Source organism: Eriocheir sinensis, unplaced genomic scaffold (genome assembly GCF_024679095.1).
Source record: "Eriocheir sinensis breed Jianghai 21 unplaced genomic scaffold, ASM2467909v1 Scaffold523, whole genome shotgun sequence".
Taxonomy (NCBI): Eukaryota; Metazoa; Arthropoda; class Malacostraca; order Decapoda; family Varunidae; genus Eriocheir; species Eriocheir sinensis.
The window spans coordinates 273,027-301,013 of NW_026111858.1; the positions used below are offsets into that span (position 1 = coordinate 273,027).

General features: G+C 44.2%; 1 protein-coding gene across 4 annotated transcripts in view; it reads right to left on the reverse strand.

Annotated features, from left to right (window-relative positions):
- Positions 1-589: 589 nt before the first annotated feature.
- Positions 590-27,987, reverse strand: part of LOC126992930 (palmitoyl-protein thioesterase ABHD10, mitochondrial-like) — a 40,819-nt gene continuing 13,421 nt past the window's right edge. The window contains exons 1-6 of one of the 4 annotated variants that reach the window (XM_050851761.1): positions 14,254-14,384; positions 7,319-7,464; positions 4,352-4,518; positions 2,254-2,404; positions 1,857-2,117; positions 590-939 (exon numbers count right to left, since the gene is read on the reverse strand). In XM_050851761.1, coding sequence (XP_050707718.1) covers positions 781-939; positions 1,857-2,117; positions 2,254-2,404; positions 4,352-4,518; positions 7,319-7,378 — 798 coding nt within the window. In that variant the 5' untranslated portion in view covers positions 7,379-7,464; positions 14,254-14,384 and the 3' untranslated portion in view covers positions 590-780. Of the gene's footprint in view, positions 1,014-1,856; positions 2,118-2,253; positions 2,405-4,351; positions 4,519-7,318; positions 7,465-14,253; positions 14,409-27,987 lie in introns of those variants that run through there. The other 3 variants (XM_050851764.1, XM_050851760.1, XM_050851763.1) reach the window with 3 other exon arrangements.

The window sequence follows — 27,987 nt, forward strand, 5'->3', positions numbered from 1 at the left end:
ATCTGGAAGGAACACACGGGTGGCTCGCTCATCGTGGTGGAGGCTGTGGCCTTCACATGAAGGAACAACACTGAGCATACAGAGTGCGTGTACTGTGACGTGATAGGAGAGATGAGGGAAAAAAGATGCAAATAGATGTTTTCATCATTATTACTATCATCTGAGTCATTTGTGAATCATCATGAAAATATGTTTTCCTGTTTTAGCGTTACAACACTTCAACATAAAAAATTAACAAACAGGTAAATAAATAACCACGAAAATCGAAAAAGATCTATGTCGTACAATAATGACGTAAAACTGGAGCCACACTGCTTCCGTGTGTTTGCGCGTGCAGCGTCACCGGAACAGTAATGTTGCTCAACTTACATTTAGAAAAAGAGACTGAATCATCAAAATATTTCGCGATGCCTTATATATATATATATATATATATATATATATATATATATATATATATATATATATATATATATATATATATATATATATATATATATATATATATACTTGTATAAATAATAATCTCTAGCTACATCAAGATAAAAACAATTGTAAACAACAATAGCAACAAAACATTGGAATATTATTCAGTCTCCTTGCACCCTCCCTCAACACACACACACACACACACACACACACACACACACACACACACACACACACACACACACACACACACACACACACACACACACACACACACACACACACACACACACACACACACACACACACACACACACACACACACACACACACACACACACACACACACACTCACAGCGTGGCCAGGATGCAGGCCACGCCGCGGGTCACAGCGTCCAGGCTGCCGTGGTCCAGGAGGTAGTGGTCCGCCGCCTTCACCAGCGTCACTGTCACGTCCGAGGCCGCCAGCGCCTCCCCCAGCACGATGGCGTTCGTGTACGGGAAGATGTCCTGCGAGGGACCACCACTGACTTGACACTTGTTTATTAACGGAGCATATAGTGTAATATAGCCTTTCCAATGTCCTGCAAACGGCCATCATCAATCTCATTACTTGGCACAGAGATCGGCAATTCAAAATGCTGGAGGAGCCATGTTCTTTTTGTCATAGAAAATATATTGTCATCGGAAACGCAAGGCAAAAAGTTTGTTCTTAAATCAAAATCTGCCTCAAGATAAGAAAAACAAAATACACACAACAACAGCAATAACATCATCGACAATAACTCCAACATCAACAACAACAACAACAACAACAGAAACAGCTGAGTGATCTGCACGCCGACAGATCGGGTCGGGATTCGAACCACGCCCCGCAGATTCGTGGCTCAGCACGCTAACCACTGCACCACGAAGGCGTTAATGAAGGAAGGTAGGGACGGAAAGAGTTTGGAGTATTGGAGTGGGAAGGGATGTGTTGGAAGTAGGGAGTGGGGGTGGAGGGCCGGGCTGGTGGCTGTGTGGTTGGGGTGAGGGGGTATGGGGGGTTAGAGGAGTAGGGATGAGGGATGATTGGGTGGAGGGTTTTTTATGAGATGGAGATAAATTAGAGGGGGAGGGGGAGTGGAGTATGGTGGTGGTGGAGGGAAAATTCCGGGTGGGGGAGGGAGGGATGAGGGATGAGTGGGTGGGGGTATTTTTGGGGGTTGGAGAGAGCTGGAGGGGAAGGAGAGGGGGAGGGGGGAGTGGTTTATGGTGGTGGTTGGGGGGATGTTCGGAGTGAGGGAGTCGGGTAGAGGGGGTGGAGGAGATTTAAGTAAAGTATGTTTGAATGTTAAATAATTAGTGAAAATAACTCTTAGGTGACGACGGCGCTCATTTCACTACGCGTGGACACACATGGGACACACACACACACACACACACACCTGCATGCCTTGGACGATTCTCACAGGGCAGGTCACGGGCACAGCGTCGGGCCTGAGGGTGAACTTGTACTGCGCAGCGTCGCGAAGAAACTTGCGCATGTGCTGTACCGAGAGCTTGCACCTCAGGAACATGGAGATAATCCAGATCAAGGGGCATCGCCTGTGCCGCGGAGGGAGGATCTGCGTGATGTTGAACACGGGCGAACACAGCACCAGGCCACACACCCGTTCGGGATGCCCCAGGGCGAGCTGTAGCGCCACCTGTCGGCAAGGGAAATGGTGGACAGGGTGCGTGGGCGGCTGTGGAGATTGGGCCAACTCTACCGTGATTACCTACCCCCATTCTCTCTACATATATACACACACCTCCCCTCTCCCCGCCCCCCAGGAAACGCACCGTGACGCCGATGGAGAAGCCTACGAGCACCAACCGCCTCCCACGAGCAAGCCGCAGCATGTGTCTCGCGTCGTCCAGCCATAGCGAGATCAGGTTCCACGGCTCACAGTGTTCCTCGGCCACAGATGATCCCAAATACGTGTAGTCAAAGCTGAAGCAACAAACCTGCCATTACATCCCAAGACAGGGCGGCACAACAATCCTCTCTCCTATCAACTAGAAGCAAAATAAAACTAGTAAAGTGGTGAATTATGTTTGCTATATACAATCTCTTCCTATCAGTCCTGTTTGAAGTTTTGCTTCAGATAATATTCAGCATGGATGTGGCATCGCTTCTAGAACCCAGGAGAAAAGTCACATGGAGGGAAAAGTATTACGGGACAGTTGAATGGGACGTGTTACAACAGAAATAGCGCCAGTAGACCAGTGAGGGTATGCGTTCACTCCCCCCCCCCCCCCACCCCCCGCACACACACACACACCACACACAGTTAGCATGCTCGCCTCACAAATTAAAAGTTCCGTGTTCGATTCCAGGATGAAGTGAAGACGGATGGGCAGTCTCAATCCGTGCCCCATGTCTACCCAGCAGTGAGTGGGTACCGGGGGGTGTCGGTCGGGGGTTGTGTCCCGCTTCCCGGGTTTGTGTGTGTGTGTGTGTGTGTGTGTGTGTGTGTGTGTGTGTGTGTGTGTGTGTGTGTGTGTGTGTGTGTGTGTGTGTGTTAGGGGGTTGTGTCCCGCTTCCCGGGTTTGTGTGTGTGTGTGTGTGTGTGTGTGTGTGTGTGTGTGTGTGTGTGTGTGTGTGTGTGTGTGTGTGTGTGTGTGTGTGTGCGCGATGTGAGGTTCTAGGTGTACCCACAGATCCGTCAGCGGAGCTCTAAAGCTCACCCGGGGAGGTTACTGGCTATAGGGATCGCGAGTCCAGCACGTGATCAGATCTTGGTGAGCGACACAAACACCCGGTTTACCTGCCTTGGCCCTGCAAGGTGATGACATGGCCTCTGGCGCTTCGTGGGGGCCGCGGTCAAGATTAATACTTCGTTGCTTGATCCAATCAGTTTGTCAGACCTCCATTATTCCCTTTATTCTTACGCCTTACGTGTGTCATAGCTAAGACGTGATAATTTGTAGTATTTCTAATCGTCCGACTCTACTTACTGAGCTCTGTTTAACAATGGTAACATCAATAATAAACTTTCCTTCATTCCAAAATATATCTTAGAACTATAGTCGAAAACAGAACGAAAATTAAGACGTAAAAACATTATTTTTTTTTACCTATCTGATAGCAATAGTAATAGTAATAATAATAATAATAATAATAATAATAATAATAATAATAATAATAATAATAATAATAATAATAATAATAATAATAATAATAATAATAATAATAATAATAATAATAATAATAATAATAATGATAATATTAATATTAATAATAACAATAACAATAATAACAATAACAATAACAATAATAATAATAATGATAATGATAATAAAAATAATAATAATAATAATAATAATAATAATAATAATAATAATAATAATAATAATAATAATAATAATAATAATAATAATAATAATAATAATAATAATAATAATAATAATAATAATAATAATAATAATAATAATAATAATAATAATAATAATAATAATAATAATAATAATAATAATAATAATAATAATAATAATAATAATAATAATAATAATAATAATAATAATAATAATAATAATAATAATAATAATAATAATAATAATAATAATAATAATAATAATAATAATAATAATAATAATAATAATAATAATAATAATAATAATAATAATAATAATAATAATAATAATAATAATAATAATAATAATAATAATAATAATAATAATAATAAAATAATAATAAAAGAATAATAGTAATAATGATAATAATAATAATAATAATAATAATAATAATAATAATAATAATAATAATAATAATAATAATAATAATAATAATAATAATAATAATAAAAACTTTTTGCTTGAATTCAAAATATATTTTCGAACTATGGTTAAAAAGGGTGAACAAAAGTTGAGTCGTAAAAACAATCATTCTTTTTCCTACCTAAGAAATGGCAGGCCGTGTGTCAGGGCGAACGAGCGCAGAACCTTGGCCCGACTGCCACTCATGCTGCCTCCCATGCCGGGCACCAGGAAGAGGCCCACCGCTGCCCCGCCGCTGCCCGCTGAACAATGGTACCTCACCGCGCGGCGCCCGAACTGGTTGTCTATCTGCGGGCAGGGAGGAGCGAGGGGGGTGAATTGGATGTTTCTTTGTATTGCAGTGTCGCTGGATATCATTAAACACTAATGCCTCTCTTCAGCTACTCAGGGGCAAATTCTCTCTCTCTCTCTCTCTCTCTCTCTCTCTCTCTCTCTCTCTCTCTCTCTCTCTCTCTCTCTCTCTCTCTCTCTCTCTCTCTCTCTCTCTCTCTCTCTCTCTCCGTTTCTATAATTAAGGGAACGAAAGAAAGTTCGCAGAGAAGCAACTGTTAAGTATGTGTTAAGGTTTTTGGTAAAGGACTATTGAGACAAATATAAGTACTTACCACCACAAAAATTAGACCCGTGTCAAATAGGATACCCAAAATGCTAAACATTTTCAAAGTTAGATCACCTATTTTTTTTTTAGTTGATCTAAAATAATGTTCTCTCGTATTACTGAGTCCAGTAAATCTGATAAATAAACTTAATTTATATTAAGGATAAACATGGACGCACACTGAGATTGCCAATGGTGCCCCAGAAGAATAAAACACCCTTGTTGTAGGGGACGCAATATGTTTAGACAAATCTTTTCGTGTTCCTCTTATATTGGGTCTTGTTATAACATCATATTCATGAGATTCTTCTTTAGTATGAGATGGCTTATATCTGCGTTAAATCATTATTTACTTTAAATATAAATTACTTGAAAAGGTGGTATAAACTTGTCACATCCATGTCATGATATACCCATGACATGAATATAAGAAGTGAAAGATAACTTATATATTACTGATTTTTTTTTTTTTTTACTTTTGTTTCACCGAGCTGTGACAAGTATATTTACAATCTGCAATCATTGCTGCGTTTAATGGTGTTGAGTAAAATTGTCTGTCTTGTATGAAAGGTGAGCTAAGGTGACTGATATAAAAACATGTAGCACCAAGGGCACATGCGAGCGAGTGTCACCACCACGTGAGCCGAGAGAGAAAGCCCCAGATGAGCAGTCGGTTTGAACAGACTATAGTGTGCATAGAATTTGCCAATTTTTTTACCCTACCTCTTCGTTCTTAAAGTGCTTTTAAGTTAAATGTTATCCCTGACTTACCTGCTAATGCTGACATCTCATCTAAACCTCAAATTCAGCTTTATCTCACAATGAATATAATGCATTTCGCAGGCAACGGGTTTCTCCGAAAGAAGGAAAAACTTTGTATTATGTTAAATATTTGTTTGTCTAAATTTACACTGGCAGAGTAGCCATGCCTTTACTACTTTTTTTAATCGTATCCGAAATATATTTATTAGTTTGTCATGATCAACAAAGCTTCCTTATGTATTCATCAGGCTGTCGCCACAGACCGATGAGACACGCCTGTCCTCGTCGACAGACCGACTTGGTCGGCTCGGCTGACGTCAGCCGATAAAGTCGGTTTGTCGGCACCCTGCTACGCCGTTGGCCGCAATTGGCAAAGGCCCGTGCTCCCCCTACAGGGAGGGAGCAATCTTTGAACAACAGACCGATCTTACTCTTAATATGTTTGGCTGCCATGACAAACAGATCTTTCTCTAAATACCTTTTAGGCTATCATTACATACTGTTATTACCATTAATATTAAATAAGCCTGTCATGACCAATAGATATTACCGAAAATACTTTATAAGACTTATGACAAGCAGATCCTATCAATGTGCCGAAATGTTATTCATATATTTTTTTCTTTATCGTCCGCTAAATACAATATTAGGTTTCCATACAACTTTGTTTAGTATGCTTGTAACCAATGTCGGTCTACTATCTTTTACTCAAATCCACCCTCCCCCAAAAAATTATCATCATAATTTCACAACTTACGTTTCTTTGCTCACATTTCGCCATATTTTGTCATGTTTACATATGTACCATTATATATTTGTATAGTAAAAATACTTGATCAAAGAGGCAGATGAATTTTGTATATGTCTTTAAGAACATTCTCATTCTTTTCACCTTGATGATTGTCCAGCAGCTTTCTCATTAACTCTTTGCCTACCTCTTTGTTTAAGTATATATGGGGAGGCGATGGCCGAGTGGTCAGCATGCGGGCGTGGTGAGCCCGTGGACCTTGGTTCGAGTCCCGCCTCAACACGATGATATTTCTAGTCATCGCCGAGTGGTGGAAAATTACCCACATGCTACCCAGATCTTCAATCAACCCTAATTTCAGCGACTCCCTTTAAGTGGAGCACCGGGGGGCAGCATGCTCCCGACAGAGTCATATCACGGCAGCCACTAGTAATAAAATTCGCCTGCGGCACTAACGGGCTGGGGCCGTGCAGGAGGTCCCTCAAGACAGCCTACCGTAGCTACGGGAAACACCTAAAAAAGTCTTTCCCTCCTGACTGTCATCCAACAAGTGATTTGTTTACCCTTTTTTTTTTTTTATAAGGAACGCACTCCACTGATTATTTTCTGCTTCATATTCATCAGAGTGAAGCTGTCGTAATATTTGTATGTAATTTTAACATGAATGGACCATGTCAAAGCATGAGCATGAATAGCAAGCTAACAACACACACACAACAACAACAAAAAAAAACAAAAAACAAAAATGCTAGCATAATTTGTCCCGCCAACACCAGAACCTTGTAATACAGTCAAGTAACGCAACATAATATAAAATCAGCCTTGGTTTATATGCTGTTGCTATGTGCACAAACTTGCAGTTTTATTTCAGAACAACCACCATAATCTGACTTATGGCTGAACGAGTTAGCGAAATTGGTGTTGTGTCTGACGACTGATTAACTACCATACTCGTAAAGTACTAAAAAAAACAAGCTTACCATTTCTTCCCGCACGTCCAACACACAGGGGTCATTTGAGTGCTTCACATCTTCAGGCATTTTCGTTTAGGCAAACAATATTTTCCAGACGATAAGCTACACAGCATGGCATGTGTCGGCGCTGCTGTTGAACCATTGCCGCGCCGCTGTAGCAGGATAAAGGGGATGCCAGGATGAAAGGGGACGTCGTTGTGTGCATGCTGTCAACTCAATACACGTGTGACACACACACACACACACACACACACACACACACACACACACTGACACACACACACACACACTGACACACACACACACACACACTCGCTCGTAGAGGAGGGTAGCTTTCCTAAGAGCACTACCAGGGCAAGGGCTTAGTAGCCTCCTATACAAGCATTCAGACTCAGCTATGAAGTCCATTTCAATGGGGCCCGTTCAGGGAATCCAGTGGTGCACAGCCAAAGCCATCTTTATATAAAAGACTTAGCCTGGGATCGATGACGTCACGCGTTGGGTCCGCAATGCCTCACTCACTAAAACTCTTCTAATTTCTCATCCACCTTTTTCACGCTATCCACTAACATTATTAATAGTATCATTATGATAACTATTATTGTTATTATTATTATTATTATTACCTTTTAATTATTTATTATTTATTATTATTATTATTATTATTATTATTACTGTACATGATTGCATGTATTAGTAGTAATTTTATATTTACTTCATCTTGTATAGTAAATCTAGATCTCCATTAGGTTTTTTTTTATTTTTAATTTAGATCCTGGTTTCTCTAATAAATGTATCACTTACCTTTATCCAGATATAGCATTAGTCAGGGAAATAAAAATATTGATGAAAACATACCATTTACTTTAATGGAAAAAAATAAATCAATAATATTTCAGGGAGTAAATATCAGGTCAAAACAATATTTGTGTAGATAAATGTTGTGCCCCAAAATAGAAAATATGCTCAAGAAAAAAGGGCAATACGTAAATACTGAAAGCATTTATATAAATCAATCCCTACCACTCTACAGAGCATATATCATCAGTCACACAACCATCCTCCATTGCAATAAAATACCTACATTGATCCTTAATTGAAAATGTCTTAAGAGATAACCTATATACTGTCTTCTAAGACTCTTTCAATGTTGACAGCTTCCTTTTTTTATCGTCCTTTCGGCCTACTGTATCATTGTATGATTTTGTGAAGTTATTCAACAAAATATTTGTCACAGGCCAAATACACATCCTCAGAAGTTGACTTACTGATGTATTACATGGACAACATTCCTCTACATCAACCAGAGTCCCTTGAAAATTCAGTGATAACCTAACGAGGGCTAGTCGTTGGTTACTGGTGCACTGAATAAATTCTGTCTTAAAATTGTTTAGCAGAGCTTGAAATATTTGATAGGTGTGGATACACACAGACAGAGTGAAATCTGTTGGCCATTTCAAGCCTCCTCTATCAAGACTGTGGAGATACTGACATTCTTCAGGAATTTCTGCCTCCATTACTTTATCAAGAGAAATCCGACTCACACACAGGTCACACTTAAGTCTTTTCCTGACTACATGAGCTACATAACCAGCAATGTACATCATCACACTTTCATCTTGCTTTGACAAACTCTGCTCTTTGACATACTTCTCAACACCCTTGAATTTCTCCAGACAGTCTACGGATTCAGAGTGAGATTTAGATTCAAGTTGAGAGTGGTTCAATTCAGTGAGAGTTAATGGTCCAAATTTTGATGAACCCATTGAAAGAACATTACTAACTTTGATTTTCCTCTCAGATTCCATTACTTGAGCAACAGCCACATTATAATTTGCACCACTCATTTTCCTGTATTGTCCAAATCTACCTTCCAGTTTGTCTGTTTGGAACTTTCCCAACAAAACATAGCGAAAGTCATGGTCTTTCAAGAGGTAATCACATAACTTAACTAGGGTTGCTGTAGTGTGCTTCAGAGCAAAAGCTGTTTCTCGCGAGAGCTGACCAATCCTTTCATGCTGCACCAATTCCATTCCCTCCCAAGCTGCAAGCCACTGAACAAAGGTAGTGAGAAACAGCAAGTTTGGATCTGTAGATGAATCCTGCCTGATGGGGTCACATTGTGCTTGACGGAGGGCAACACCTTTATCTGGAGTTTTAACATTTACTATATGCCACCATGACATGATTTGTTGCAAGAAAGCAGCAGTGCCTGACACACCTGGCAAATTCATAGTTTTCAGTGCAGCCACATTCTTTTCATCAAACAACCTCACAACAAGCTGTACATTCTGCCTTTCTAAGTTATTGGGGAAAAGTACTTTTTCTGATAAGCCTGGAGCTAGCTTCACATTTCTTTCTTTCTTTGGCATACAGTTCTTTCAGTGGCTGTAAACTTGCTTCCTCTTGAATTGTGAGGTTGGAAGGTGAAGGTATTACAAAAGTTTGAATGGGTTTCTTCTGATTGAACCAATTATTTCGTATACATTTTAGCAAATGGACTGAATCAAACAGGAGGAAAAGTTGCTCACTTGAATCATAGGGATTTGAAATGGAGGGGGTAAGAGGCCCATCACATAACTTTTCAAACATCTTTCTATTAACCCTGTTATTGTCAGAAATCAATGAAACAACTTTATATCCAATATCATGTAGGAATGCCAAAACTTTGTGTGTTAAGTCAAGAAGGGTGTCAGCTGTCAGTTTGCAGACTGGATACAAAGCAGCAACATGCTTGTGCTTTGATAAAAGTGATGAAATCATGAAAGCCTGAATTGTTGTTGCTGGTTCATCTGAATTCACAGAAGCACCATAAATTTTCCCTCCTTTATAAGAAAGACCCTTCTTTACATGTATCTCATCAAGCAGTACGTTCACCAGTTTTTCTTCACTTTTCATACTAGAAAATGTTTCCTTCAGAAACAGTTCATGTGAATTTTCTGTATTTAGACACTTAGCACCAGTAGATATACTCAGTTTCCTAAGGTAATTAGGGTGAGGAAGAACGAGAACTCCACTGTCACGCAGACTTGTGTACAGTGATGGATTGGTCATAAACACACTGTAAGACCAAACCAAAAAATCACAGCTGTATTTCATACTATCTTTGCAGATCAAACCTAGTTGTTCAGCACAGAACCACATCACTTTCTTTTTGGAGCTCATTTCATCATTGTCAGTTTCCAAAATCTCTTCAATAGTTTCTTTACACTGAGTAAGTTTATCAGTGACAGTTAAAGTTGATGCAGATTCAAGATTAAGGTGACTAAGTAAATTCTCAAATTTTGACCACAAATCACATGCATTTGCTTCTCCTAAAAGCCACTTCAACTTTCTTGGTTTTAAGGTATTATTTTCAAGCCACACTGAAACTGTTAAATCTGACATAACTTTAAAGGACACTGTTAGCTTTGGTTGGCCATCGCAGTTAATTCTAAGGAAAGACACATAGTCATCACTGGAAAGATGCAGCCAACCTTTAGAGAGCTTTTCAGTAAATCCTTCACAAAATTCTTTAAAGCTGTTTATTTGGTCTTTCTCAATCCAATCACTGAACACCATTTCATCACGTTCAATTAGCTTGTCTCTCCTTTCCTGTGGAGTGGTGCGAGGAGCTGGTATTTCCTTGGACATATACTTGGGCTGGTTTTCAAAGATGGTTGGACAAGCATCTTTATGTAGAGATGGCCTGCCTCTCTTTGCTGTTACTACAGTTCCATCAGCGCGTGTCATACTGTCTTCTGTAATGATGAAACGTTTTTGGAAGTGCTTGGAACAAACAATTGTATTTTCTGTTGGAGTAAAGTCTTTCCTGTGGATAGCCCTCATCCACTGCTGCCGTCGCTGTTCATCTTTAGGGAAACTGAACGCAGAGGCATCTGCAGATTTATAGTTGGACTTGCATCCTGGCACACAGCATGACCTCGGCATCTGCAAATACAAGTTTTATGAAACCTTGTAGCAACAATGTGATAGGCAAGTTATTGAAAATATTATGGATTTATTTATAGGTTGGACCCTTTCCAAGTGTGGATCTGTCGATGCCTCTTCTAAGGCCAACCCCCTTGTTTGGGGAATCTGAGCCTGGCATATAGATAGATTTTTAATAAATAACAAGTGGTAATCAAAGATTAGAACCCGTTTGGAATGTATGGAGTAAAGATTGTATATTAAAATATAAGTTAATATATAATCAACTGATATCGCCTTTAATATCTACTAAATTTTACATTACTCGTTTTGAGCAAATGCGTTCATTTGAGTGTAAATAAAGTATATACTCATATCTAAGTAGTTAGGTATAACCTAGGTCCTAGAGAGAGAGAGAGAGAGAGAGAGAGAGAGAGAGAGAGAGAGAGAGAGAGAGAGAGAGAGAGAGAGAGAGAGAGAGAGAGAGAGAGAGAGAGAGAGAGAGAGAGAGAGAGAGAGAGAGAGAGACTACACACACACACACACACCTCAACAACCCTCACACAATGCTCAATGTTAATTAATACAGTCTAATATATTTGTCCTAGTAGGTATGTCTACAACCTGCACTGAATAATTATCCTGAAAACTTTCTATGATCTTATTTTCTGCACGAGTACCACCTACAATTGTTTCCCAGTTTGCTGAGGCAGGATCAAAATCCCGTATAATAAGTGCCCGCCTAGAAATCCCCTATTTACCTCACCTACTACCTATAATGTCATCTACTTCAGGTGACTGATTTGGTGGTGTATACAAAGCTCCAATTCTTACTACCTTGTTTTTATTTGCGCTATCATCAACCCACAAAGATTATATTCTATCTGATCCCTAACCTAACTAAGGGAAATGTGTTTCTCATGTAAGTCACTACACCCACACTATTTCCTATCAGCTCTCTGATTAATATAGGTATATGATATACCCATCTACATCATACTCTTTCCTACTCTCCTTAAACTTTTCATTATATAGGTATCCATGCCTCTATAATACATACTACACATAAATCTTCCTCCATTATATAACTAAATAACGCATCCTTCTTGTTTCTCAGGCTTGTAGCCTTAGCATAAACATTTCAAGTATATCATCCTAGATGTTCCCTTTTGCATAATTCTGTTCTCACCTGTTGGCACGTGGCTACAGTTTCTAAAATCTATACAGTAAGTACTCCCGTTGCTAATCCTATCTTGTTTATTCCTGTCACCTATCAGTCATATATTAATTTTTTATGCAATGTTAAATTTTAAATTCTCACCTTTGAAAGACAGCTGTTTCACAGGAAGAACTAGTCAAAAGTAGTTGCCAGGAGTAACACTAGCTCACAGGATCATGCTTATGCCAGCCAACCAGAGATGCATATGTATGAAACCGGTCCATGATGCCTTGCAGTAGATTCAGTCTACCTAGAAACAAAGTGATAATTAACATGCGTATTGTCAAGGTGTATTATATCATTCACCTCAGCAAATAGAAAATTCATAAGAACTTCCATCATCAGTTATTACATTTATAATTCAATATCCTGAAAAGGGAGATATTTTACTTTTTTTATATCAGGGGCTGTGGCATTCATCACGGTGTTTGGAATGATATGACACATGATATTCACGTGATTTTTACAGTTTTATACAGTACTATGATAATAAAGTACTGTACTAATTCACAACTAAATAAGTTTCTCACCTTGTATATGGAGTGTCACTGTGTTGGAGCGAGTACATTCGACCACCACAATGTTTGAAATGCAACTGACGCTCCTTGTCCCCCCCCCTCCCGCCCCGGCCACCGCCAGCCAACGGACCCAACGCGTGACGTCATCGATGGTTTTCGCGGCCAGGCTAAGGCTTTTATATAAAGATGGCTTTGGCACAGCCCTGTCAAACCTAGGCAGAATTAGCAGAATAAAGGACAGACGTCGACTCCTCCTCCGTCACATTGTAAATAAGTTCTTCCATTTGTGGAGCACACGAGAACGAGTCCGAGTAACAATCAGTAATTGCCATCGCGGGTGAAGATCTGGGAGGAGGGAGTGTTCTTGACAAAGTCGGAGAGCAACGTTGTCACATATGTTATTTGTAAAAGTTATTGTTATCATTCTGAAAAGCGACACATTCATAGCACTATATAGCCTTATGTAGTGTATAGATAATACCTAATACACAAATCCAAATAGTAGCTAAACAGCTGACATATCAGTGAGTGATGTATTGGGGTGATGCAACAAGGCTGGGGAGAGGCTGGGACACCACCCAAACGAACTTGCTCTTGTCGGACACTTAACTAATTCCATTCGTTTATTATAACATCATCACTCTTCCCACGACTGTGTCGTGAAAGAAAAGTAAAAGTAAGACGTTCTAAACTCCACAAATACGTCCTAGTTTTTTTGTTTTTTTTCGAGTAGGCTATTTATATTTATTTAGCAATAGACTACTACTATATTTATTGTTGTGATTATATGTCGTCCAGCATCATATGCTCAAATGAACCGTGCTGAACAATATAAAACAGCAATACAAAGTATGGTATAATGGTGGACATAATGAGCAGCCAACAAGATTTCCTTTTCTCAACAAAATAATACAAATATGCTGGGTGTTTCTGAAAACGTCCTCACTGTTGTCTTGAACACCCAATTGCTCGGCATCCGTTGCAGTAAAAGTAAAAAAAACACAACTTTTACTTGTTTAAATACTTACAACGGCCGAAAGGGGAATTAGCGACCCGCGGTGGTCCGCCTCACCCGACCAAACCTTCCGAGGCAGGATGGAGAGAGAGAGAGAGAGAGAGAGAGAGAGAGAGAGAGAGAGAGAGAGAGAGAGAGAGAGAGAGAGAGAGAGAGAGAGAGTCTCACAAGAAAATTTGACTACACCTGTTTAGGACTCATCAGTGCTCTCCATAGTGAACACAATATGCATAATAACGACAATAGTATACCTAAAACTCAAGAGTTCAAGACTTCTTACCTTGGATCGCTTCCGTAGATGCACGCAAACACTTATAACTCCGCACCGTAGCAAGGCTCCCGGGTGACCGACGCGAGCACGGCCCAAGAGAGTGCACCAACAGTCTACATACCACAGTCTACATACATACACACAGTCAGCCAACCAGACCGGACAACCCTTTGCCCGCGCGCATATATTCACTCTGTATACTCCACTCGCACTCCTGCGAGAACGGTAGGCAGACGGCTTTAGGTAAGGGGTGACTCCAACAAACTTGCTGCGCGCTGTGATTCTCGCCGTTCTTAGAGGTTAAGGGGTGACTCCAACAAACTTGCTGCGCGCTGTGATTTTCGGCGTTCTTAGACATATCACCTGTGTGTGTGTGTGCGCTCGCCGTTATTTGTGTGTGAATGCACGTATCCGTCGTGTGCGTTGTGTCATGCTGTATAGTGTAGTTATTTTTTCTCAAGGTAAATATTTAACGTGAAAGGGCTATATATAAGAATTTATCATGTTTTATTTCTTTATCATGCTAAGAATAGGTATATCTATGTGTCTGTCTGACTCTGCGTCTCTGTCTGATCGTGTAGTAATTTTTTCTCAAGGTAGATATAATATAATGTGAAAGGGCTTTATATATGCACTCATCATGTTTATTTTTCTTCTTCATGGTAAGTATTTGACCCCCTCTTCTCTCTCTCTCTCTCTCTCTCTCTCTCTCTCTCTCTCTCTCTCTCTCTCTCTGCTTTCTTCACTCATTATATATATATATATATATATATATATATATATATATATATATAGAGAGAGAGAGAGAGAGAGAGAGAGAGAGAGAGGAGGGGTCATATACTTACCATGAAGAAGAAAAATAAACATGATGAGTGCATATAAAGCCCTTTCACATTATATTATATCTACCTTGAGAAAAATTACTACACGATCAGACAGAGACGCAGAGTCAGACAGACACATAGATATACCTATTCTTAGCATGATAAAGAAATAAAACATGATAAATTCTTATATATAGCCCTTTCACGTTAAATATTTACCTTGAGAAAAAATATCTACACTATACAGCATGACACAACGCACACGACGGATACGTGCATTCACACACAAATAACGGCGAGCGCACACACACACACAGGTGATATGTCTAAGAACGCCGAAAATCACAGCGCGCAGCAAGTTTGTTGGAGTCACCCCTTAACCTCTAAGAACGGCGAGAATCACAGCGCGCAGCAAGTTTGTTGGAGTCACCCCTTACCTAAAGCCGTCTGCCTACCGTTCTCGCAGGAGTGCGAGTGGAGTATACAGAGTGAATATATGCTGCCCGCGCATGGGGGGGTGGGGGTAGTGACGTCACGCACGCCGAGACTTTTACTCACCTCACCTGCCCCGCACGATGACACATTCTCATAAATACTTCTGTAGTTCGCTCACATTATCTTCCAACTATAATTTGACAACTGCATTCCGTTCAGGAGACATGCCTTTATGAAATGTAATCGTTTATAACAGTATTCCTTTAAATACTTACTCAGGAAATAACTATAAATAAATAGTGCTATAAGTATCAGTTAATTCAACTCACCGAAACGTCTTTATTATTATTGTTTTTCCCTGAGTATCGAAAGTTCTGCATTCACTGCCGAGCCTAATGGTAGAAACAGAAATTGTCTGTCATGTGTCTGAGGCAAGATATAACGATAAGATAAAGATATAGTGAGCCTTCAGACAATTTGTGAGGAGGCCGCTGATGACTGGCTCGCTCTCTGGCTTACTGGGAGGGGAGACTGTGTAATGGATGCTCACGTGGTACATGCTTATGTTTTATTCGTTATATCTTGCCTCAGACACATGACAGACAATTTCTGTTTGTACCATTAGGCTCGGCAGTGAATGTAGAACTTTCGATACTCAGGGAAAAAATAGCAATAACCAATAATAAAGACGTTTCGGTGAGTTGAAGTGAAAGCTGTGCTCCGATGTTTATAACACTATTTATTTATAATTATTTCCTGAGTAAGTACTTAAAGGAATAATGTTATAAACGATTACACTTTATAAAGGAATGTCTCCTGAACGGAATGCAGTTGTCAAATTATAGTTATAAGATAATGTAAGCGAACTACAGAATTATTTATGAGAATGTGTCATCGTGCGGGACAGGTGAGGTGAGTAGGAGTCTCGGTGCGCGTAACGTCGCTGCGCCGACTAGACTCACTTTTGACAGGTGTCCCGTGGCTGGCCGACTGTGTATATGAAGACTGCGAGTGCACCTACCTTGTCAGATTGTCTTACTCAGCCTCTTATATTTCCCGATCTCAGACCCAAAAACTGTCTGCTCCTTCCGCAAAACTCGATTCATTTACAGTTATTATTAAAATGGTTATATTACTGGTCTCTTCGCTGCAGTCAAGTGTCGAAAACCGGAAAATACAAGGTGGTGAGCATGATAATCTGGCAACGCTGCTCAGCCTCAGTGCACGTGTTTTGAGGCAGGTGGCGGCAGTGGTCAGGGCAGGAGGGTGAGCGCAAAATCTATAGAAGAGATCTTGGGTGAGTGGTCAGTGGGCTACTCCTTCGTAATGATTCTATACCTGACGGACGCCAACCATCCATCGGGCATCCATGCCTAGCTACACACTGCGCCTAGGCAGCAAGGTGGATAGCTAGTGCGCTTCCATTATAAGATAGCTATCAAGTGATCAGGATGAAATCTATTTTTTTCAGTATGTTTGTGTTGTTTAAAAGGCAGAAAAAATGATGTAATGACATTAAGCATAAGATTTTGTATATATGTAAATAGACTGGAAATCTGAGATACAAGTTGGTATAAAGAGTAGAAAAATAATTGGCTGTCAAGAAAACAGGGTATGCTATGTATGATAGAAAAAAAATATAATTGTCTACCAAGATAACACGGTGTGCTATGAAAAGTAGAAAAATAATTAATTATCAAGAAAACAAGGACTGCCGTGAACAGTGGAAAAAATAAATTATTACTATTATTATATTATAGTGTATTGTTTTATATACAATGCTGACACGTACTTAAAGGGAGCACTGAGAGGGTGGCGGTCAGGTGTTAATCTGCACTGCGGCCCTTTGGGTTTGACTATCACTGCTGGGCATTGTTTATAATCCTCACTATCGCTGGTACTGCGCTTCGTTTATAACGGTCAGTACGCGGCGCTCTGAAGGGCGTGAGTATGTTGTGGTGTCTGGTGAAGCGGGCGGGGGAGGGGCGTCGGGTGGCAGGAGATGGCGGTGGCGAGGATGGTGAAGCAGGGAGACGCCGAATTTTCTGAGGGCGTCGTGGTGCCTGTCAGAGAGCCTCGGGAGACTCATGGTGGTCAGGGCATTGTCGTAGGCGTGGTAGTCAGGGCCTAAAATGACCCTGAATGCCCTCTTATGAACCCTCTCAAGCTGCTGTTGTTGGGTGAGGGTAAGGGACGATGACCACGCCGGGGAGGCATACATGAGCTTTGGCAGTATGAAAGATGTGTAAATACTGCACAGCTCAGCAGCCGGCGCCCCCAGCGTCCTGAGTCTACGCAGCATGTACAGCTTGTAGGAGGCTGCTCTGACGGTGTTGGAGACGGGGAGCTTCCAGTTGAGTTGGTTGTCCATAGTGATGCTGAGTAGTTTGGTGGACTGGACAACCTGGAGGTGGTGTGAGCCTATAGACAGCAGTGGAGGTGGCACATCTCTCTTGGACGTGCAAACGTGCATCACCATGGTCTTGGTGTGGTTAATAGTGGCTCACCAACGACTGTTGCTTAAATTACAGGCTCACGGAGTAGAGGGTAAAGTTTTGAACTGGGTCAAGGCGTGGCTTAGCAATAGGAAGCAAAGAGTGCAAATCAATGGTAAAAGATCTGACTGGGGATGTGTTACGAGTGGGGTCCCACAAGGTTCGGTATTAGGTCCACTTTTGTTTATTATTTATATCAATGACTTAGACACAGGAATTAGTAGTGATGTTAGTAAATTTGCAGATGATACCAAGATCGGTAGAGTAATTGAGTCGGATCAGGACGCTAGTATTCTCCAAGGTGAACTCAACAGATTGTATGACTGGGCGGATAAATGGCAGATGGAGCTCAATGTAGGGAAGTGCAGTATTCTGAGTGTAGGTAGGAACAACCCCTCACATAACTATTGCTTAAATGACACTCTCATAAGTAGGTCTGGGTGCGAGAGGGATTTAGGGGTCTTAGTGAGCTCTGATCTCCGTCCAAGGGCACAATGCATTCAAGCTAGAAATCGAGCTAATAGGGTACTGGGATTTATTTCAAGGAGCGTAAGCAACAGAAGCCCCGAAGTCTTTCTCAAACTATATTTAGCATTAGTTAGACCTCATCTTGACTATGCGGTTCAGTTCTGGTCACCCTACTATAGAATGGATATCAAAATGTTAGAATCGGTGCAGAGGAGGATGACTAAGATGATTCAGGGGTTGAGAAACTTGCCATACGAGGAAAGACTCAAACAGTTACTTGCATTCTCTAGAAAGGCGAAGGGTGCGTGGAGACATGATCGAGGTTTATAAATGGATGAAGGGCTTTAATAAGGGAGACATTCATAAGGTTTTGTTGGTAAGAGAACCGGGTAGGACACGAAGTAACGGGTTTAAACTGGATAAATTCAGATTCAACAGGGACATGGGCAAAAATTGGTTTACTAACAGGGTGGTGGATGAGTGGAATAGGCTTAGCAGTCATGTGGTGAGTGCCAATACAATTGTCACATTCAAAAATAGACTAGATAAATTCATGGACAGCGATATTAGGTGGGGTTAGATACACGGGAGCTTAGGGTCAAAGGAGCTGCCTCGTACAGGCCTACCGGCCTCTTGCAGACTCCTGCGTTCTTATGTTCTTATGTTCTTATTATTGTCCACCGTCCATGCCTGCAAGTCGACAAAAGCAAGGGCAAGGGAGGTGTCTCGTTTGTCCAGGTGGCTGTGTGTGAAATCTAGAAAGCTGACCAGGCAATGAGTGGTGGAGGAGTGCTTCATGTTGCCAAATTGTTGGATGTCTATGAGGCTACTAATATCATCATAAGCCCAGTTAAAAATAAAATCTTCAAAAATGAGGCTGGGAATGGGCGTGATGGCGATTGGCCTTAGGTCATTAAGGGACTGTGGGCTGCAAGTTTTGGGGATGGGAGTGACAAAGGAAGTTTTCCAGTCGCTAGGGGAAGTGTTTTGTTCAAGTGAAGCATTTATTATGGAGCAAATGGGGGTGGCAAGTTCAGGGGCAAATTCCTTATAGATTTTGAATGGGAGGTCAGTGGGTGTGGTAGCTCTGTGCGTCCTTAATTTCTTTAATTTATTGAAAACGTCAACCTCGTGGACGGAGGGGGTGGAGAGGGGGATGGTAGGTAACCGGGGAGGGCGGTGAGATCAAGTTTAGGGAGGCTTTGACAGATACCCGCGAAATGGGTATTTATCTCCTCGGCCGCTCGGTCAGGTGATAAATGTGAAGTGCAAGGGAAGGAGAGTGAATGTTTGCCAAGTCCACAAAGAGACCTGACCTTGTGACACCACTGTCTGTTGTTGGCCTATTTAAGATGGTGTATTTTTTTCAGGATAATAGTTTGCTCTGGCGGTTTTGATCTCCCTGATGACTCTGTTCCTGAGCTGTCTGTAGCGAGCAGGGTCTGTGTTGTGGGCCCTGTTTCTCTGCGAGATGAGCCTCTTGACTGTGGGGTTGATCCAGGGGGCGTCAGATGGATGGACTGTGTGTGTGTGTGTGTGTGTGTGTGTGTGTGTGTGTGTGTGTGTGTGTGTGTGTGTGTGTGTGTGTGTGTGTGTGTGTGTGTGTGTGTGTGTGTGTGTGTGTGTGTGTGTGTGTGTGTGTTTGTGTGTGTGTGTGTGTGTGTGTGTGTGTGTGTGTGTGTGTGTGTGTGTGTGTGTGTGTGTGTGTGTGTGTGTGTGTGTGTGTGTGTGTGTGTGTGTGTGTGTGTGTGTGTGTGTGTGTGTGTGTGTGTGTGTGTGTGTGTGTGTGTGTGTGTGTGTGTGTGTGTGTGTGTGTGTGTGTGTGTGTGTGTGTGTGTGTGTGTGTGTGTGTGTGTGTGTGTGTGTGTGTGTGTGTGTGTGTGTGTGTGTGTGTGTGTGTGTGTGTGTGTGTGTGTGTGTGTGTGTGTGTGTGTGTGTGTGTGTGTGTGTGTGTGTGTGTGTGTGTGTGTGTTTGTGTGTGTGTGTTTGCTGACCTAAATGCCGGGAGATCGCGAGGTAAAGAACGGTCAAGAAAGAATGAAAGAGAGAAAGATAGAGAGAACACAATGCATGCCGCGAATAAGATAATAGATGGAAAAGATAATGAGAACAATATATGATAACGTAAATCGCTCAGGGCAAACACATGTCCGCCAGCTAAAAGAGACCGAGACTCTAATTCACATGTCGCACTGAAAAGTCATAGAGGAGAAAACACACGACGGCTGCGGGGGGGGGAGAGAGAGAGAGAGAGAGAGAGAGAGAGAGAGAGAGAGAGAGAGAGAGAGAGAGAGAGAGAGAGAGAGAGAGAGAGAGAGAGAGAGAAATTAGCTTAGAGATACTTTTTTTTCCTCCCTTCTTCCTTTTCCTGTCCTCACACCTCGCTTGTCTTCCCTTCCTTCCCGTTTGAAGTTTTCTCTCCTCCTTTTCCTCCGTTCCCTCCCCCCTTTTCTCCTCCCCTCCCCCTCCTCCTCCTCTCCATCACTTCTTGCTACTTTCCTTTTTCAGTCCTACTTTTTACTTCCTTACTCTTTCACCTCCCTACTTCCTTATTGTCTCTCTCCCTTACTTCCTTCCTCGCTCCCTTAAACTCTTATTTCCTTCCTTCCTTCCTTCCTTCCTTTCTTCTATGGTCGCTTCACACTTCCCTTCTCCCTTTCTTTCTTACTTCTTTTTCTCCTTTACTTCCTTTTTCCCCTCAGTGTCTCCTTTTCCTAGTTTCTTCCTCCCTTTTCCTTTTCCTCCACTCTCAGCTTTTATCCCTCTCTCCATTATTGCCGTTCCTTCTTCTCCTTCTCAGTCCCTTGTCCCGCCTCTCTTATTATCCAGCATTTAACTTTCTCTATCGTCCACTTTCTCTCTCTCGTCCCTACACTTTTTTTTCTCTCTCCAATCACACATTTTTCCGCAACTTTCCCAATATTTTCTCTATCTTTCTCTTCCTCCACTAACAGCTCCCTTTTTTTGCCTTCCTTCTCTTTCTCTTCCTCCTCGCATTTACACTTTCCTTTATCACTTTCCCTTTCAGTTTCTTCCCTCCACTTCTTCTCTCCTTCCACTTCCAGCTCCATTTTTTTCTCCTTCCCTTTCCATTATCTCTTCCGCCGGTGACGTCACGGCCGTAACCTCGGGACAAATACCAGTGTTATTACTCATATGTTTCGCACAATACTTAAGATGGTGGGATTAAACAATTATTGAAGGGAGAAAATGCTCACTTCTTACCCCACAGGGCCGTTATTTTAATCAAACGTATCGGGCTGCCATTACGACTATTTCCCAAGGCCGCGGAGAAGCTTGGCCAAGTTGTCACGGGTGACTTTACCATTCATGATGCTGAAGGCGTGTACAGCCATCACTAGGGTCACAAAACAGTCCGTGAATACCCCGGCAACTTAAACGACAGGCTTTTCAAACAGGCGAACCGAGGCGAGGATTATACCCAGCCAATCAGCTCCCGTAGCTAACATCACTCTCCCTCCACCCAGCCAATCAGCTAACATCACCCAGCCACTCAGCTCCCGTAGCGATCTTCCCTACAGAAGGTACAACTAGCTCTAGATTTCGCCCCATGCAATGTGAACTCCGAACTCCCCAAAACGGCATATCTCAAACCGAGGTGATGTGGTAAATCTCGACCCTATGTAGGGTAAGAGAGAGGAAAAGGGTGACTCCATCTCAAGAAATCAAAATCCCGTGCCTGATCCACGAGGCCAAGCGAGCCTCAGAACCACACACACACGCACGCACGCACACACAGGACTCTCGGGCAGCCACCACCACCTCTAGACTCGGGGGGGTGCAATAATAACTCCGAGCTACCCAAAAACAGTTTCCCCAAACCGAGGTGTAGTGCTGAATCTCGACATCCCCCTGTACACCACACCCACCCACGCCCACCCCAATCCAAGAAACAGAAATTCCCGAGCACCAAGCAGGGGCAGATCTCATCGCCCAAGGGGCTGTGCTGCAGCACGCTGGAAGGCCAGCACCAACACATGCACGCACAGCACACCACTCTCGGGCACCACACCGTGAAGCACGGCGCCTCGATGGCCACCAACGAGTACAAGTGTGCCGAGCACTTCATCTACCTCATCGCCTGCGAGGAGTGCCGCTGCGGCATGACTGCCGAGGAGTGGCGGCGGCGCTACAGGGAGCTGGAGAAGTATGAAAAGAAGCGGCTTGCCGAGCGACGGGAACGAGTGCGGCAGCTCAACGCCGACAGGATCAAGGCCGAGGCCGAGGAGCTTCCCTCGAGGCCTCGCAAGATCAGGTTCAACCTGATGGACGTCCCCAAACCCGTCAAGGACCGGGAGTTCCTGTACCGCCTCTACCAGTCCAGGAAAGGCGGCATGGTGCAGCAGTGGCGCAGCCGCCTCGCCGCGCTCAACAACAACGAGGCGGCTTGGCGGCAGGAGCTGGACGCCCTGGCGGCCAGGCGAGGCTGGCGGGCCGAGGGCCTCGAGTACACGGAGCGGAGTGTGCAGGAGGAGGAGTGGGTGATGGAGGAGGAGGAGCAGGAGGAGTGGGGGGCAGCGGCCGAAGACGTAGATGGAGAGAAGGGAGGGAGGGAGTGCGTGGAAGGAAGGGGGGAGGGAGGGGACGAAGAGAGGAAAGAGGAGGAAGAGAGGGAGAAAGAGGAACAGGAAGAAGAAAGGAAGATGAACGAAGAAAAGGAGAACGAAAAGGGAGAGGAAGGGAAGATGGAGGAAGAGAGTGAGGAAAAGAAGCAGAAGGAGGAGCGGGTGATGGAGGAGGAGGAGCAGGAGGAGTGTGCGGCAGAGGCCGAGGACGAAGATGGAGGGGAGGAAAGGAGTGACAGCTTGGAAGGAAGGGAGGAGGAGAGGGTGGGGGCAGAGGCCGAGGACGAAGATGTAGGGGAGGAAAGGAGTGACAGCTTGGAAGGAAGGGGGGAGGAGGAGAGGGTGGGGGCAGAGGCCGAGGACGAAGATGGAGGGGAGGGAAGGAGTGACAGGTTGGAAGGAAGGGGGGAGGAGGGGCAGGAGGAGAGGGGGGAGGCACCGTCGTCGTCTAGGCTCGGGCGACAGGAGCAACACGAGCACCGGCAGCGGCAGCAGCGGCAGGCCAGGGAGGGCAGGCGGGGGCGCGGCGCGGGGCGGAGTTGTGCTTCTTTTCTTTCATTTTTGTTTTGTTGTTGCATAAAAAAGAGAAAATCAAAGAAAAAATCCGAAAACAAGAAAACTAAAAAAAAAATAACACTACACTAAGACAAAATAACAAAAAAGTAATAAAATAACAATGTCTAAAAAATAATATTCCAAAAAAGTTAAAAAAAAAAACAATGAAAATCAGTAAAAAAAAGAGCAAAACAAAAAACAAAAACAAAAAAAATCAAAAAAAATAACTAATAAAACAATAAAAAAAATACTGTGTGTGTCTGTGTGTGTGTGTGTGTGTGTGTGTGTGTGTGTGTGTGTGTGTGTGTGTGTGTGTGTGTGTGTGTGTGTGTCTGCGTGTGTGTGTGTGTGTGTGTGGGTGGGTGGGTGTGTGAGTGGGTGTAAGAATGAAGACAGGATTGAGGCGCCGGACGGAAACATTCTTATTATCTTTCGTTTTTCTTTCTGTATTGGAGTGTGAGTGAGAGAGAGAGAGAGAGAGAGAGAGAGAGAGAGAGAGAGAGAGAGAGAGAGAGAGAGAGAGAGAGAGAGAGAGAGAGAGAGAGAGAGAGAGAGAGAGAGAGAGAGAGAGAGAGAGAGAGAGAGAGAGAGAGAGAGAAGCAAGAAAGGAAGATTATTTTATGAATAATGATAGAAGGGAGGGAAGAAGGAAGGGAAGGATGGAAGAACAGGAAGGAAGGAAGGAAGAAAAATAGAAAGAATAAAGAAAGGGAGTGAATAAAGTAGACAGCAAAGGGAGGTAGTAGATAGCCAAGTGAGTAGCAAAGAATATTTAGATGGAGAAAGGGATATGTATGGACGGCATGAGATGAATGGAAGGGAGACAGAAACCTCCGAAGGAATAAGGAAGAGAAAGATAATGACATGCAAGAGGGAATGAATGCTGACCCTGGCTTATATGTCGGGGTGGGATGCTGACCCTGGCTTATATGTCGGGGTGGGATGCTGACCCTGGCTTATATGTCGGGGTGGGATGCTGACCCTGGCTTATATGTCAGGGTGGGATGCTGACCCTGGCTTATATGTCGGGGTGGGATGCTGACCCTGGCTTATATGTTGGGGTGGGATGCTGACCCTGGCTTATATGTCGGGGTGGGATGCTGACCCTGGCTTATATGTCGGGGTGGGATGCTGACCCTGGCTTATATGTCGGGTTGGGATGCTGACCCTGGCTTATATGTTGGGGTGGGATGCTGACCCTGGCTTATATGTCGGGGTGGGATGCTGACCCTGGCTTAGATGTCGGGGTGGGATGCTGACCCTGGCTTAGATGTCGGGGTGGGATGCTGACCCTGGCTTAGATCTCCAGGTGGGATGCTGACCATGGCTTATATGTCGGGGAGGGATGCTGACCCTGGCTTATATGTCGGGGTGGGATGCTGACCCTGGCGTAGATGTCGTGGTGGGATGCTGACCCTGGCTGAGATGTCGGTGTGGGATGCTGACACTGGCTTATATGTCGGGGTGGGATGCTGACCCTGGCTTATATGTCGGGGTGGGATGCTGACCCTGGCTTAGATGTCGGGGTGCAATGCTGACCCTGGTTTAGATGTCGGGGTGGGATGCTGATCCTGGCTTAGATGTCGGGGTGGGATGCTGACCCTGGCTTAGATGTCGGGGTGGGATGCTGACCCTGGCTTATATGTCGGGGTGGGATGCTGACCCTGGCCTAGATGTCGGGCTGGGATGCTGACCCTGGCTTACCGGTCGGGGTGGGATGCGGACCCTGGCTTAGATGTCAGGTGGATGCTGACCCTGGATTAGATGACGGGGTGGTATGCTGACCCTGGTTTAGATGTCGGGGTGGGATGCTGATCCTGGCTTAGATGTCGGGGTGGGATGCTGACCCTGGCTTAGATGTCGGGGTTGGATGCTGACCCTGGCTTAGATGTCGGGGTTGGATGCTGACCCTGGCTTAGATGTCGGGGTGGTATGCTGACCCTGGCTTAGATGTCTGGGTGGGATGCCGACCCTGGCTTAGATGTCGGGGTCGGATGCTGACCCTGACTTAAATGTCGGGGTGGGATGCTGACCCTGGCTTAGATGTCGGGGTGGGATGCTGACCCTGGCTTAGATGTCGGGGTGGGATGCTGACCCTGGCTTAGATGTCGGGGTGGGATGCTGACCCTGGCTTAGATGTCGGGGTGGGATGCTGACCCTGGCTTAGATGTCGGGGTGGGATGCTGACCTTGGCTTAGATGTCGGGGTGGGATGCTGATCCTGGTTTAGATGTCGGGGTGGGATGCTGACCTTGGCTTAGATGTCGGGGTGGGATTCTGACCTTGGCTTAGATGTCGGGGTGGGATGCTGATCCTGGCTTAGATGTCAGGATGGGATGCTGACCCTGGCTTAAATATCGGGGTGGGATGCTGACCCTGGCTTATATGTCGGGGTGGGATGCTGACCCTGGCTTAGATGTCGGGGTGGGATGCTGATCCTGGCTTAGATGTCGGGGTGGGATGCTGACCCTGGCTTAGATGTCGGGGTGGGATGCTGACCCTGGCTTAGATGTCAGGGTGGGATGCTGACCCTGGCTTAGATGTCGGGGTGGGATGCTGACCCTGGCTTAGTTGTCGGGTGGGTATGATGACCCGGGCTTAGATGTCGGGTGGGCATGATGACCCTGGCTTAGATGTCGGGGTGGGATGCTGACCCTGGCTTAGATGTCGGGGTGGGATGCTGACCCTGGCTTAGATGTCGGGGTGGGATGCCGACCCTGGCTTAGATGTCGGGGTGGGATGCTGACCCTGGCTTAGATGTCGGGGTGGGATGCTGACCCTGGCTTAGATGTCGGGGTGGGATGCTGACCCTGGATTAGATGTCGGGTGGGATGCTGATCCTGGCTTAGATGTCGGGGTGGGATGCTTACCCTGGCTTAGATGTCGGAGTGGGATGCTGACCTTGGCTTAACTGTCGGGGTGGGATGCTGATCCTGGCTTAGATGTCAGGATGGGATGCTGACCCTGGCTTAAATGTCGGGGTGGGATGCTGACACTGGCTTATAAGTCGGGGTGGGATGCCGACCCTGGCTTAGATGTCAGGGTGGGATGCTGACCCTGGTTTAAATGTCGGGGTGGGATGCTGACCCTGGCTTAGATGTCGGGTCGGGATGCTGACCCTGGCTTAGATGTCGGGGTGGGATGCTGACCCTGGCTTAGATGTCGGGGTGGGATGCAGACCCTGGCTTACATGTCGGGGTGGGATGCTGACCGTGGCTTAAATGTCGGGGTGGGATGCTGACCCTGGCTTATATGTCGGGCTGGGATGCTGACCCTGGCTTAGATGTCGAGGGATTCTGACCCTGGCCTAGATGTCGGGGTGGGATGCTGACCCTGGCTTAGATGTCGGGGTGGGATGCTGACCCTGGCTTACATGTCGGGGTGGGATGCTGACCCTGGCTTAGATGTCGGGGTGGGATGCTGACCCTGGCTTATATGTCGGGCTGGGATGCTGACCCTGGCTTAGATGTCGAGGGATTCTGACCCTGGCCTAGATGTCGGGGTGGGATGCTGACCTGTCTTAGATGTCGGGGTGGGATGCTGACCCTGGCTTAGATGTCGAAGGCCGGAGGCGGAGGAGGAAGAGAGGGGGGGGGCCACCGTCGTCGTCTAGACTCGGGCGACAGGAGCAACACGAGCACCGGCAGCAGTAGCAGCGGCAGGCCAGGGAGGGTAGGCGGGGGCGCGGCGCGGGGCGGAGTTGTACTTGTTTTGTTTCATTTTTTTTTTGTTTTGTTCCATAAAAAAAGAAAAAAAATCCGCAAAAAATAAAAAAAGATCAACTCAAAACTAAGACAAAATAAATAAAAAATAAAATAATAAAACCTTAAAAAATAATATACCCCAAAAATTTGAAAACTAATAAAACAATGAAAATCCGTAAAAAAAATAGAAAGACAAAAAATCTAAAAAAAATAATATAAATCGCAAAAAAATGTAAAAGAGGAAAAGCTTGTGGAATAGAAAGAGGAGCAAGAAGAGGAGGAAGGGGAAGGAAAAGTGGAGGAGGAGAGGGAGAAGGAACAGGGAGAGGAAGGGAAGGTGGAGGAGAAGGAGGAGAAGGAACTCGTGTGTGTGTGTGTGTGTGTGTGTGTGTGTGTGTGTGTGTGTGTGTGTGTGTGTGTGTGTGTGTGTGTGTGTGTGTGTGTGTGTGTGTGTGTGTGTGTGTGTGTGTGTGTGTGTGTGTGTGTGTGTGTGTGTGTGTGTGTGTGTGTGTGTGTGTGTGTGTGTGTGTGTGTGTGTGTGTGTGTGTGTGTGTGTGTGTGTGTGTGTGTGTGTGTATGAGGGGATGAAGAATTGAGGCGCTGGACGGATACATTCTAATTATCTTTCGTTTCTTTCTGTTATTTAAGAGAGAGAGAGAGAGAGAGAGAGAGAGAGA